This window comes from Monopterus albus, unplaced genomic scaffold (genome assembly GCF_001952655.1).
Source record: "Monopterus albus unplaced genomic scaffold, M_albus_1.0 scaffold61.1, whole genome shotgun sequence".
NCBI classification, from domain to species: Eukaryota; Metazoa; Chordata; class Actinopteri; order Synbranchiformes; family Synbranchidae; genus Monopterus; species Monopterus albus.
Window position 1 is genome coordinate 1728188 of NW_018127941.1, and position 14259 is coordinate 1742446.

The 14259-nt window shown below is 43.2% G+C and overlaps 1 protein-coding gene across 4 annotated transcripts in view; it reads right to left on the reverse strand.

Annotated features, from left to right (window-relative positions):
* Window positions 1–1754: 1754 nt before the first annotated feature.
* Window positions 1755–14259, reverse strand: part of slain2 (SLAIN motif family, member 2) — a 17648-nt gene continuing 5143 nt past the window's right edge. The window contains exons 3-10 of one of the 4 annotated variants that reach the window (XM_020603395.1): window positions 9688–9855; window positions 9425–9598; window positions 8994–9338; window positions 8733–8879; window positions 7539–7625; window positions 3911–3949; window positions 3253–3460; window positions 1755–3174 (exon numbers count right to left, since the gene is read on the reverse strand). In XM_020603395.1, coding sequence (XP_020459051.1) covers window positions 3111–3174; window positions 3253–3460; window positions 3911–3949; window positions 7539–7625; window positions 8733–8879; window positions 8994–9338; window positions 9425–9598; window positions 9688–9855 — 1232 coding nt within the window. In that variant the 3' untranslated portion in view covers window positions 1755–3110. The remainder of the gene's footprint in view (window positions 3175–3252; window positions 3461–3910; window positions 3950–7538; window positions 7626–8732; window positions 8880–8993; window positions 9339–9424; window positions 9599–9687; window positions 9856–14259) is intronic. The other 3 variants (XM_020603397.1, XM_020603396.1, XM_020603398.1) reach the window with 3 other exon arrangements.

The following is a 14259-nucleotide window of genomic DNA, read 5'->3' on the forward strand; positions in this document are numbered from 1 at the left end:
ACCAGTTTCCTTTTAGAATAATCTGTGATTTTACTGAGCTACTTCTCTATGTAAATCTGTTATTAAAGCAGAATTTAGCAGATATAAACACAGAACACAAAAGGTTTAAAGGGTACAATCATGAGTACACAATGTTTTAAGACAAATTGTGTTTTCAAATCTGAGTATGCAGCAGGGCTTCCTTTACTTCATTGTAAACGCCCGACTGAAGAGAGCAAAATGTTCATTTAAATGGAAAGTGATGTCATCAACCCTCACCTTTTAAATTAACACCAGGGGAGTTTTCCAGAGAGCGGGCTTAGTGAGAACCTGCTAACCCTGAGGTGGGGGAGATGTTCCACAAACAGAGAGCACTTCAGCTCTGAGTCAGTCTACTCGCTGCAGGCTGCTTTACCCTGCTGAGGCTGAAGGAGCTGTCTGACATGCTGTTTCATTTCCTCATTCATAGAGTCCGTATCAACGTGCACATTGGAGACGCACATCTGAAGATCAGAATCCTGATTGAATAGTACCCTTTTAGTTTGGTAACCAAGACATAGCTGTACTATTGTTAATGATACACACCAGCTCAGAGGTAACTCTGGATAAAACGGACTCTGCAGACATTAGAGCACCTGTGAGTCAGTTTCCTTGTACAGAACCGTTTTCCATACGTTACTGTGACTTCTGTAGATATATATATAAAAAGATCAGCGAAGCTTTAGCCACACAAGACTGATTTGTGTATTATTATTTCTCTGCTGTGATTGGTGGCACAAACAGTGGAACATTCCTGTCATAGTTGTCAATCATATTAAAGATTATGTGATATTTGTCAGTGAGAATGACTGTAAGATTTTAAAACCAGGCTAGTTTAAAAGTGAGTTTTTAAATATACAGTAATAGTATTTCAGTTATTTAAGCTTCCAGTATGTTGAAATGTAGTTATTAAATGTAACTTAAGATTTCAAATTGAAAATTAGACAGTCTGTAGCTGGGTGGGACTATGAGGTGACAGTCAGAGGTCCACAAATAAACTTATCTTATGTATAATTTTCATCTCGCTGCCACCAGCTTCAGGTTACAGCTAAATAACTACAACTACACTGTATTTTAAAATGTAATGTAACAAACAGTACTTTACTCATCCACTAAGAAAATCCAGGTCTGCTAAAGGATGAATGAGCGAGCTCCACTGAATGAGATGGAGCAGGGTATACTTAATGACTCTCCTCCCCTTCAGCTCAGGCCCTTTCACTGCAGCTGCTGAGTTTTTAAAGGTACATGTGCACTGTTACCCAGTCATACGGCTCTGCTCTTTACCTCCCCGTTGCCCTGGTGAGTCATAGTCATAGCCGAGGATCACTGATGATGCTTGTGCTAATTCATCATGCATGCACTCAGCTCAGAGCTAATGTACTCAGAGTTGATGGAGTTGGTTCTAGTCTCAGGGTTGGCCAAGATCAGTTTGTTAAAACTGCTTCCAGGAATACAGACTACTATTGGTAGTGTCTTTTATCCACAGACGTTTCCTTTGGTTAAAAATGGTTAGCAGTGATGCATCTTTGTGTTTTCAAGTGCTGAGTGTGCCAAGAAAAGTGCATACGAACAGAACACGTTTTCAGCTTTTATTTGAAATGTGACTTTACACAGGGAAACCTAATGTCATGTTTGGGGATATAAAAAAAAGTTCAATAACAAAAACGTTCACACAAAAGGTGTGCCGTGTCTTTTTGCAACATTCATTCTAGCTTCCCAATGAATCTGAGTATGAACAGAGGCACAACTCTTTAATAAATAGTTTCATTTACAGAATGAGTAATTGGCTATAAATAAGAAGGCGCATGTTGTTACTTTAAAGCAGCTATGAATGTATTGATTCATTTAAAAAAAGCAAACAGGCAGCGATGCAAATGACAGTGGGAAATGCAGAAACTGGCACAAAGATAAACAAAATTATGTTCAAACTCAAGTGAAAGGTTAAATTATAGGCACTAGTTTAAGAACAGCCACCACACCAAACACCTTCCCTAACACTGGCACACCATGCGTTTCCTTTTCATAGCACAAGAGGTCAGTGCCAGACAAAACTGAATTCAACTTGCTGTCTTGTTCAAGATATTTTTTCCCATTTTTTTTCATGGCACGAATGATACACACTGACACATTGTTTTGTGGGAATCTAATGAAGCACATCAAAGTTTTCTTCATTTCATTGGCCAAACGGGGACTAAACGCTGTCCAGCTCAGGTTTCTTTTTCAGTAGGTGGAGAGCTTTGAGCTGAAGTAAACACACCAATCTCAGCGCTTCAATGGAAAAGTGTAACCTTGGTAAACTGGTGCAAGTTAGACCTGAGGCTTTGGCCAAGGTGTCACTGATCACCCAGGTATCTCTTTAATCCTGATCTGACACTTTGAAAACCAAAAAAAGAAGGAAAAGGCTTTGGAGACATAGCTTGTAGTTGAGGTTCAAATTGTACTTTTAAACAACTGAAATCCTAAAACAAAATACTGATATGGATATATGAACTTACACTTCTTAAATAATTTGAATAAATATTTTCCAAATTGAACTTGTGCATACATTCTCGCTGATTTTTACAAGAGGAAAGATGCTTAAATCCCATAACCCACACAGAGGTGCTTTCACTTTTTCAAGACATCAACATTACAGGATAGTTCACCTGCACAGCATCATTGTAGAGATCACTCATCGACATGTGTTAAACACAGAGTGTAAAGAGAGAAATGTGTGGCAACATTTCAACCTGAGGGAGGAGAAAGAAGAAGCAGGAGGGAAGCCGGGCGACGTAGTGATGTGACTCTGACAGATGATCACAGACAAACTGAGGCAGGCATTGCGTCCTCTGGAGTTGGGCTGCTTTCTTTGGCATTTTCTGGGCTCTCTGCACTATATGCCTGACTCCTCCAGAGCCACTCCCCACAGAGGAGCATGATGGGAAGTCCTCTTTGACACAATGGCCTTTTTTTTAAAGTCTGAATTGTATATATTTTGGGACTTAGTCTCTTTCTCTCCATTGTAAAAGTTACCTAGGTAGATAAAGTGCCCTGTTGTAATGTCTGTCTCCTTGTGTTGACAGCTGGCCTGGAGAGCCCCCTGCTGGCTCACCTCAGTAACAACCTTCTCTCCAGTTGTCACCTGTGCCAGTGTCGGTCCGAGGAGCAGGTAGAGATCTAAGAAAGAGGAAAAAACACCGGTTAAACTGAGTCGACAGCAATATCTACCTGTGAGTGTGTCTGTGGTGTACATACCTGCGCACAGGCTGGGCCAGTCTGCTGCGGGGCAGGGGGATTCCTCCCCCTGCAGAAGCACTGGGGCGGGGCAGGCTGCTGCGTGGAGGAGCCAGAGAGCGGGTGGGGGTGGAGGTGACAGAGCCGGGGTTGGCTGTGGCCTTTACTGGCTGCCTCAAGGCCAGCGGGGATGGGGTAGCAGGAGTCCGCAGCTTACTGGGAGAGGGGACTGAAGACGGGCAGAGCAGGAAGAGACATGATGATGTTAGTCTAAATACACTTTGAGAGGGTTCAGTCTATCAGTAGATTGACCATGAATTAATGAACAAGAGCACAATGGTGTGAGGTAGATCTAAATGTGATGCTTGTATATGAAAAATCTATCTGACATATGGAAACGTATGTAGACCAATCACATCTAAATGAAGTCAAAGCTGTTATGATGAAAATGCAGAAAACTACAAAATGATTAGTGAAAAGACTGATAAATCGATGTCAGGCCAGCTAACAGAGCTTCCTACTGTGATTCGTGATGTGTTAACAGAATGAGGTGATACACACACATACAGCATGTACTAGTGAGAGCCAGCAACACAAGTCATAGCACAACATCGGTACAACCACAGCATGGAGCCACAGTCACAATAGTTAAAGGTGGAAGCCCTCAGTGAATACTCACTGAAATCACCTTCTTCTCCAAAGCAACAGGAGAGTGGGACTGGACAAAGACAACAGAAACAGAAACAGGCCTTAATTCAGAGAGGGAAGGGAGCGGCTGAAGATGGGCTTACAGCATGTCTGTAGGTCCGATCTGCCATGTGGCACATGCCTGAGACTGCAAATGAGCTGCTGAGGTTACGTGTAGAGCCCTGCAGGCTTAGCTGTGGACAGCGACGGGTCAGTGAGGGAGTCGGCAACGTGTATGGTGCACACTGCTGTGATTATTAAAACGGAGCTGCAGCTACGTCACTAACAGCTGGATGGGTCTACAGGGCTAGCACAGCGACACCAGAACTCCTGCTAAACACAACACTCCACTGCAGCTGAGTCTGTGCAGCTACTGTGAATCCATCAGGCGCCATTTCAAAACCCATATTGTTGGATATAAATAGACTTTATTAGGAACACCTGTACAGTCTAATGTAATCCAATAGAACTGTTCTGCCATAATGTCCACCTTTTTGACACTGTGATTTAACTTGTACATTTCTGACAATGTAACCAATAACGGAACATTATGAGGTTCATGTTAAGGTTGTGCTGTTGTTGTTGCACTGCATTAGATTGTATAGGTGCCCCTGAGTGTATTTTTGTGTAACCGAATCAAGGTGACAGAGCCAGATGTACAACACTATGTAGACAGTGGTTTCAGGAAGTTTTGGCCATTTACAACATATTACTGCACTATAGTTGTGTTTCTGATCCTCTGTGTCTGTTTTTATTTGATTTCATTTTGATTCCAATGCTTTGTCTTTGTCATCATTGATTTTAATGCTTATTATTTGTGATGTTACTGTTTTTCTTTGCCTATGTAAAGCACTTTGAGTTGCCTCTGTGTACAAAATTTACTAAATAAATAAAGCTGCGTTGCCTCTGCCTTTGTTTCGGTATGGTGGAATACCTGTGGTTACGCTGCCTCCCCTTAGAGACGGAGAAAGCACTGAATCGGTTTAAAGCAACTGTGTTGAAAATGGATGAGTTCTAAAGCATCTGACACAGAAATGGTGACATCTGCGGGCCATGTCCTCGGTACTGCATTTGTTAAGGACATCTGAAACTGAAAGTGATCTTAATGCTTTATTTTGTCGTATTACGGAAAGTGCTCAGTCATAAACAAACACAGTCAAAGGCTGTGACAAGTTGAAGCTTTGATTGAGATGCTCACGTAATGTTTCGCTCTGTGAATCAGGGTTTATACATTAATGCAACTTTCTCTGTCCATTTCCCATCTACTAATGTAAAAATCCTTGGTGTTACATTTTACAGTGACCTCACCTTGGATAAAGGTTACAAAAGTTAGTCATGTTTTTATCAACAGAGAAACATCTGCACAATCAGGTCTTCTCTCTCTGAACCAGATCCTGAGAAGGTCATACATTGTTTTCTATCATCTTGAGTAGACTATTGTAATTCACTGTATTCGGGGTTGAGCAAAAAAAAAAAGGTCATGGTTGGTAGAAAACAGCTGCTCAGCATTTAACAAATACAAGAACACGAGATCATTTCAGCCTCTCTTCACTGGTTACCAGACAAGACAAGATTTTATTGATTGTCTTTAATGTGCTTCATGGTCCAACTCCTAGCTCCATTCCTGTTGCTTCCCTACAAGGCACAGCATGGCCTCAGATCCTCAGGCACGACCCTTCTGGCAGTTCCTAAGTCCCAGCTCCAGACTAAAGGAGACCAGGCTTGTGCGGTCAGGGCCCCACAGCTCTGGAACTCTGAGACCTGTAGACTCACTGACATCTTTTAAATCACTTCTTAAAACGTATTTTTTAAAAGGCGTTTCAAAATTTTGTAGCATGCTGTTTTAATTTCTAACCTTGTTTTCTGTTTGTAATGCCACCGTTGCTTCTGCTGTCGTATTACATTCTAACATGTCTAATTTACGGCCTAATTCTGTTGCTTTGTGTCGTACTCCTGTTCTGAACCATGTAAAGCATTTAAACTATGCTTTAAAAAGTGCTGTATAAATCAAGTTGTTACTTCAGCTCCACACAATGTTATTTAATCATGCACACGCTATGTGCAACAGTAGCCTGCACCTTCAGTGAACTGGGCTGACTGTATATAGTACACCATAAATTGTACATACAGTGGGTACGGAAAGTATTCAGACCCCCTTAAATTTTTCACTCTTTGTTATATTGCAGCCATATGCTAAAATCATTTAAGTTCATTTTATTCCTCATTAATGTACACACAACACCCCATATTGACAGAAAAACACAGAATTTTTGACATTTTTGCAGATTTATTAAAAAAGAAAAACTGAAATATCACATGGTCATAAGTATTCAGACCCTTTGCACAGTATTTAGTAGAAGCAGCCTTTTGAGCTAATACAGCCATGAGTCTTTCTGGGAATGATGCAACAAGTTTTTCACACCTGCATTTGGGGATCCTCTGCCATTCCTCCTTGCAGATCCTCTCCAGTTCTGTCAGGTTGGATGGTAAACGTTGGTGGACAGCCATTTTCAGGTCTCTCCAGAGATGCTCAATTGGGTTTAAGTCAGGGCTCTGGCGGGGCCATTCAAGAACAGTCACAGAGTTGTTGTAAAGCCACTCCTTCGTTATTTTAGCTGTGTGCTTAGGGTCATTGTCTTGTTGGAAGGTGAACCTTCGGCCCAGTCTGAGGTCCTGAGCACTCTGGAGAAGGTGTTCGTCCAGGATATCCCTGTACTTGGCCGCATTCACCCTTCCCTCCATTGCAACCAGTCGTCCTGTCCCTGCAGCTGAAAAACACCCCCATAGCATGATGCTGCCACCACCATGCTTCACTGCTGGGACTGTATTGGACAGGTGATGAGCAGTGCCTGGTTTTCTCCACACATACCACTTAGAATTAAGGCCAAAAAGTTCTATCTTGGTCTCATCAGACCAGAGAATCTTATTTCTCACCATCTTGGAGTCCTTCAGGTGTTTTTTAGCAAACTCCAGGCAAGTACAGGGATATCCTGGACGAAAACCTTCTCCAGAGTGCTCGGGACCTCAGACTGGGCCGAAGGTTCACCTTCCAACAAGACAATGACCCTAAGCACACAGCTAAAATAACGAAGGAGTGGCTTCCCAACAACTCCGTGACTGTTCTTGAATGGCCCAGCCAGAGCCCTGACTTAAACCCCATTGAGCATCTCTGGAGAGACCTGAAAATGGCTGTCCACCAACGTTTACCATCCAACCTGACAGCACTGGAGAGGATCTGCAAGGAGGAATGGCAGAGGATCCCCAAATGCAGGTGTGAACTTGTTGCATCATTCCCAAAAAGACTCATGGCTGTATTAGCTCAAAAGGGTGCTTCTACTAAATACTGAGCAAAGGGTCTGAATACTTATGACCATGTGATATTTCAGTTTTTCTTTTTTAATAAATCTGCAAAAATGTCAAAAATTCTGTGTTTTTCTGTCAATATGGGGTGCTGTGTGTACATTAATGAGGAAAAAAATGAACTTAAATGATTTTAGCATATGGCTGCAATATAACAAAGAGTGAAAAATTTAAGGGGGTCTGAATACTTTCCGTACCCACTGTATGTCTGTGTGTGAGTTCGAGCTCAGACTCAGGCTGGTTTAGGGGCAGGCTGTTACCTCGCAGGGAAGTTGGGCTTTGGAGCTGCTGTTTGGGTTTCAGGGAGGAGCGAGAGGGGGTTGAGTATCTCGGGAATGGAGTTGCTGCTGGAAAACAGGCACATTTTGGCATGGGAGTCAGAGATTTACAGCATTAGTGGAGGAAAAAGGGGAAGCCGAAGCCTGAGGTGTAGTTTAAGGCCATTAGAACGCAGCTGGCCAAACACTAACAGGCAGCTTGTTTCATATGGAGAAACAACTGTGACAGCCAATCTACCAGTGTCAGCACAAACAGAAGAGATAACAGAAGTCAGTGAGAGGAGCAGAAATGTAGGTGTCTCACATACCCTCTACAGTCAAAGCTCAGACACACACACATACAACTATTTGATAGTAAACCTGTCAACTGTCTTTGTATCTTTTCAAACTATGCAAATAAAAATCTAAAGATTCATCTTAAAGCAAATGTCTCCTATAATGTATAACTAGTCCAAAGGTGCATGCAACATGATCCCCCTATGTCTCCAGGCTGGTTAAGGCAGGATAACTACATGTTTAACCTGCTGATAGTTGCCCTCTGTGCCCCTAGTAAAAAGGAGGGATTACTGTTTCTGGATTAAGGACAACCCCATTATTTTTATCTCCCATTACAAGACTATATCAAATGGACAGTCTTAACTGGTGATGCTAAGCTCTCAAAGAACATAACACTCTTGGACGCAAAGTGGAAAACAGTGTTAGTGTCACTGATAGGAAGAGCCGCTCTGGACTGTCAGTGCTGTTGCTGCAATGCTCTAATTCTCTAGGATGAGATTGTTTCTTTGAAGACAAAGTTGTGCCAAGACAATAAGAAGAAGGATGCATGTGAATAAAAGATGTTATAACTCAAAATTATCACAGACAACAGGGAACGGCTAACAGCAAAGCCATGGCACTATAAAGCAACACAGCCCTCCTACTGTAGGCACAGCCAGAGAATTCACAGATGACTAAGAAGAGATTACACAACCTGTCATGTTGCTGAATATTCAGTTTACTTGGAGAGCAAATACAGTATATTAATATAATGTCAAGCAGATAACAACAGTAGTGATAATGCTCAGTAATCAGTCAATAATGACTCAGACATTCTGAGACTGGTCACTGCTGAATCACAAAATCTGATTACAACTTTGGAAGATGTGTTTTTTGACGTGTGTCAGTCACAATACTCACTGGCAGACTGGCTCTGGTGTCGTGGAGAGCCGCCGTTTGGCACTTGCAGGTTGGACTCACAGCTACGGCTGTTCTTGACGGGCTCTGGAGCCTGGGCCGACACCACTGTGGAGCGTGTGAGGTTGGGAAGACTACGACGCAGCTTGTCTACACAGCAGGCACAGGAGAGAATTAGCTCAGGCAAAAAGACACTTCCCAGAATCCCAAGCACAAGCAGTGATGTCAAAAACCTTTCCCATCTTTGCTAGCTCTGTTTATCACCTTCATTCTTCACAGCATTGGTCTGAAGGTCATGACCGTGGCCTTGCAGCGAGTGGCGGGGGGGGTTGGTGAGGGGCTGTGGGGAGCCACGGCCGTGGCTATAGTCAATAGAACGAGCAGGGGAGCGTGAGCGGGGTGAATTTCTGGGGGAGGCACGAGGAGAGTGTCGAGGGGAGGGGCTGAAGCGGTTGGAGGGCAGGTGGAAGGCCGGGTGCATTGCCTCCTCCTCGTCCTCTAGACTATGTGCATCTAACTCCTGGTCACTGAAGGTGCTGCGCCGCAATGAGTTGCAGGAGGAGCCTGAGCTCCGTCTGGAGGCTGTTGCAGCGTAGTCCTGTCTCAAACCTGAAAATAAACAAGTGCAATATAAAAAAAGGACATCTGATTACAGGAAACTGAACACAAGAGATGACAGTGATACAGGTACGTACTCTCTTCCTGCATCCGTGCCATTATCTGCACATCAGTGACGTCATTGAGTTTGTAGGTAGTTGAGGAACCCACGGAGTCCTCGTCCATTTCTGAGGTACTCAGCTCACTGTCCACTGATGACTGTGGACTAACTGGTAGAGGGGTCCTCTCTGCTGCTGTGTTTCGCTGGTGTACTAGAGAGGAAATCATTTGTAAACACTGAAGTGACATGTTCAACAACAGATACTCTGTGACTGACAGTGAACTACAGAGTGACCCATACCTGCATTCCCAGGCATTAGCTGCTGTCTGACAATGGGCACTCTGCTGGGGGTCGAGGAGGGGGAGTTGAAGCCACTGTTGTAAGGACTGTTGGCTGTGTTTGTGCTATATGGACTTCCATAACCCTGCTGGTTGTTGGGGCTTCCATACAGGCTCCTGCGCTTGTTGGCTGTAGAGTCGCAGAACAGATGTCAAACACAAGTCCACATTACATGACAAATTCAGGAAACATCAAACGCACTTCAGATTTAGTCATGAAGTTTTTCAGTGTCCAATGTCTGAAGAGTCCAAAGTCCTTGCTGCACACACGTTCTCAGGCAGCTCATCCTACAGTACTGGATCCCGAACTGGTCCACAGCCACACCTTTGCACAGACTTAGAAACTGATTAACATTAGCCAAGTCATTTTTTACTTTGAAAAGCTCTATAGGCAGCTCTTTTTACACGCTACCTCCTACAGGGTAATGTCAGGATGGCTGTCCACAAGCTGGGTGATGCAGCAGGACAATGACCCTAAACACCAAAGTACATTTACTGCAGACTGGCTTCGGAAACTGTTTGGAGTGGCCCAGTCAGAGCCCAGACCTCAACCCAACAGAGATGCTGTGGAATGAAGTCAAGAGAGCTGTTCACACCAGACTTCCTAAGAATATGGCTGAGCTGAAGCAGTTCTGTAGGAAGAATGGTCCAAAATTCCTCCTGAACATTGTGCAGATCTGATCTACAGGTACAGGAAGAGCTTGGTTGAGGTTATAGAAGGCTGAGGTTCTGGTGGGAACAGATATACTGTAGGTGTCAGAGGACGGTGGAAATATTCTTCCTTTATGTGATTCACTGATGACTGGTGTTTAAAAAAAAAACTAATTTCTCCTCTCTCCAAGATTTTTTATTTCCATAGATGGAATCAGTCGTACAGAAAGATCTCTTAAAATCATTTGTTGAGATTGGTGTGATACCATAGATCTGGTAACAGCTAATGATTTGTAGATAACAAATTAGAGAAACACAACTAACAAGATGCTGCATTTGACATCGTTCTGCCTGTCCAGCATGCTAACATACTGTAGCTATGTAAACCCTGACGGAATCTGTTAGCCACCTCACCATTTGACTACAACGCCAGCAGTGTGTGCTCAGAGCCGGCGGCATTGTGAAAGCCCTACAGTGTGCTGGCAGTCCAGTCTAGCATCTTAAAGCATATGCTGAGTATGAGCCTGATAGAGTGTTTCTACATCATTAGCTGGGAGAAACACTCAACAATACAAGCCATTCAATCCATACGCACAGTTACCAAGAGCACAAAGCGACTGTCTGTGAAACCCAGCAAGGCAGCAGCCAGAAGCTCAAGTCGGACAGGCTGCGGGTCCGATTTAGTGGTTTGGATGGTTAGTGTCTCTGAGTGCACTTGTTTACACATCCCTCTGTTTCTCTCTCTGACTGGATGTGTTTACACAACTGGGTGGTGACTGGAAAGGACCTTTTTAAGATCAGCTACCTCCTCTTTCCGTTCACTTTATCCTTCTCCCGGTGCTCTGCACTCTGTCCTCCTGCATTATTTAGAAAACACCATCATGTCCACTCCGCTGCCATCTGATCGGTTACTGAGGAATGTCAACGGCACTGGGACATGTAGTTCTGTAACACCGTGTACTTTTTAACAAAGGATGCTGTGTTTGCTACTGAAAAACATCCTGTCAACAGATTATTTAAAAAAAATGGTTCACTTAGTGAAACTAACCCTGAATATCAGACACACTCACGATTAACCTGAAAACAAAGTAGTCAGCTACATGTCTGCCAAGCACAACTGTGTTCAAAATGCACCTAAAAGCCACTGACAAACATAAAGACACATTTCCACAAGTGTTAACAAATGTGAATCACCTGTGTATGTTTCTATGTACAGTACAGAGGACACACACTTTGATTAGAAAACTTTCCCTCTTGACACAACACGGCCTGTGCTGGGTCTAAGCCAGTTTAGGTGCAGCTGTAACCCGTATCACCCCAGCTAGGAGCTATGTGCATAACGGTACGGAGCTGGTTAGATGACAGGGTGTCCTATCACAGGAAACCAGCACATTGTCACGAGATTTAAAGGGATCTACAGCACAGGGACCAACCAAAATAGAGTGGCCTCAAAATCTCTGTCCTAAAACAAGAAGCGAAGTCAGAGCAAGGGAAAAGAACGGATGTTCCTACCTACTGTGATCTGTGATTGATATCTTTTTGATTTACTGTGATATGACTGTACTAAAAGTTTTCCATCTTGGGTTTTGAGCTGTGGAAACTACCCTGACGTTTCCACAAGGCAAAAAAAAAAAAAAAAAAAGACTAGCACAAAACATCCTGATACAGAATGAGGGCCAGTAGGGCTTAGATACTGAGAAGGAAATGAAAGACAAAGCTCGGTACTGAAGTCTACTTGATATAAAAATAAAATCAAGGAAAGAATTGCTTATAACAGCTGCAGAGCGCTTTGAGCAGACCACAAGAGAAGGAAAACAGAGAAGCTTTTGTAAACAAAAGAGATAAATACCACAAAGCAGAGAAAGGATCAAACTGGCAGAGACATGCATGAACCAAGTGTACAGTATGAAGGTGAAGAAAGGTCAGAGCCTTTGTGAGCAGAAACATGCGAGGTCGGCTATGAGACTGAGGCTGGAACCTCCTGGGTTTTGTATGTATCAACAGGACCAGACAGCTGTCAAAGCAGCACTAGGAAAAAACTGTTTCCGTGTTCATCTCTGGCTACACAAGTTCAGACTGCTATCAGGACTGTCTGACGTGAACCAAGAAGTGCTGTCTGACTGGTGCAGTCCGCTCGGGCAACAATCTCCTCCCTGCTGCTGGTTATACAACTGAGCCTCGTCGTCTGGGGATATGACTGAGGGTGTGCACGGAGAAAAGGCTTGGCCACTACTGACACATTAAATTTGCGTCATGTTCAAAATATGTGCATGTTGTGTATAAGCTGGAATAGACATAGACACCTTAACACCTATTGTCACTAAAGGTCATGTTTTAGGACAAGAGGAAGTCTTGAATTTAAGATTTATTTATTTATTTTTGCAATTCCTTTGACACAAACTCAACCAGCACCATGGCAACAGGGTTTCCATGCTCCTGTTAGAGACCGGGTGTGAAGCAGAGTAGCTGGGAGCCAGGAGGGTGTGTCTGCACCGAGCCTCTGTTTCACTCAGACACAAATGCTCTCAGCGTGTGCAGCTGAAGGTACACTCAAGTCTTTTTGTGTTTCTCTTTTGCACAGTGAAAAAGATCTCAACTCTTGACTAATGATGTCACCTTAACGCTCAATGTTTTCACCAGTGTCTCACAAGACTCCACAGAGGATTTGAATTGTTCTGTCCTTTTTGCAAGCCTTTGTGCAAGTGATGACAACATCAGCACCAAGGGAGGAGAGCGTGAGTGAGGTGGGTGATGTCAGTGACAAGGGGATATTTTCAGGCCCTTCCACACCTACGGTGATGATCAGAGGTCACACTAAACTTTCTCTCTGTCATGTTGACTGACAAGGTCATAAAAATTTTGTCAATTTAATTTTAATTGTTTAATGATAGGACATTTAATAGCATTTGTCATTCAATATACAGAACAAGCTTATGTGCAGCCACTTTTCATGTCAAAGCCACATAAAGCAGGTGACTTTAAACAATGCAGTTTTACCAAACTAGACAATAACCATTAAAATATAGACAACCCATTTATACAAAGTTAAGCTAACTGAACTGACCTGACCTGCTGTAGCCTGGCCTAATGATGACTAATGATGGCGACTGTCACTAGGTTTCTCACGGCCGTTAAAATTTGATCTGGAAGATGAATCTGCGCTCTGCTGCCGCACTGGAGACTAAACTTGCCAGCTCCACTTCAGCCAAAGTTTTGAAGTTGTGGAACATTTCTCTAGGGAAGTGATTAGAAGTTGCTCTGAACGTGAGATTTCCTGATCATAAATCACTCACTTCACCAGGAAGAATCCGCTACATACCCTCCTTCTGCACCAGAGGTGCAGCTGTATCCCTCTGTGAGCTGTAGTGGTCACAGACACGCTCTGTGGCCTCCAGTCTGTGGCTCATCAGTGGGCTGTCAGCTCCCAGATACCAAGGCACATTGAGGAGGTCTCAGTTGCCCTTCATCCACCACATCAGTTCCTCTTTTTTCACCTTGTTTATCAATGTCATAGCAATTATTGCTCTCTGTGTCCTAATTTGTCAAAATGGCCTTCAGATTTTTCCATCATTATTAAACAAAAATCTTGTCAATAACAGAAAATATTCAGTTAATGTAACCTCCAGTGATGATATTACCACCAAAGAACAGTTTCCCTAAGCCCCACTCATGTGGCTAATAGTCACTAATCAGTCAGCTGATGGACAGATGCCCTGATTTGATCAATACGGGTCATTTTAGGGTACAGTTACAAGCAGGTGTTGATGTCTAACTTTCAGTTTTTATTATAAATGTTTGCCTCTGAAATAAATCGAATCTGTAATCACACAAGTTACAGATTTTTGATTTCAATGAGATTCATCATCACTTAAGAAGGCAGCCC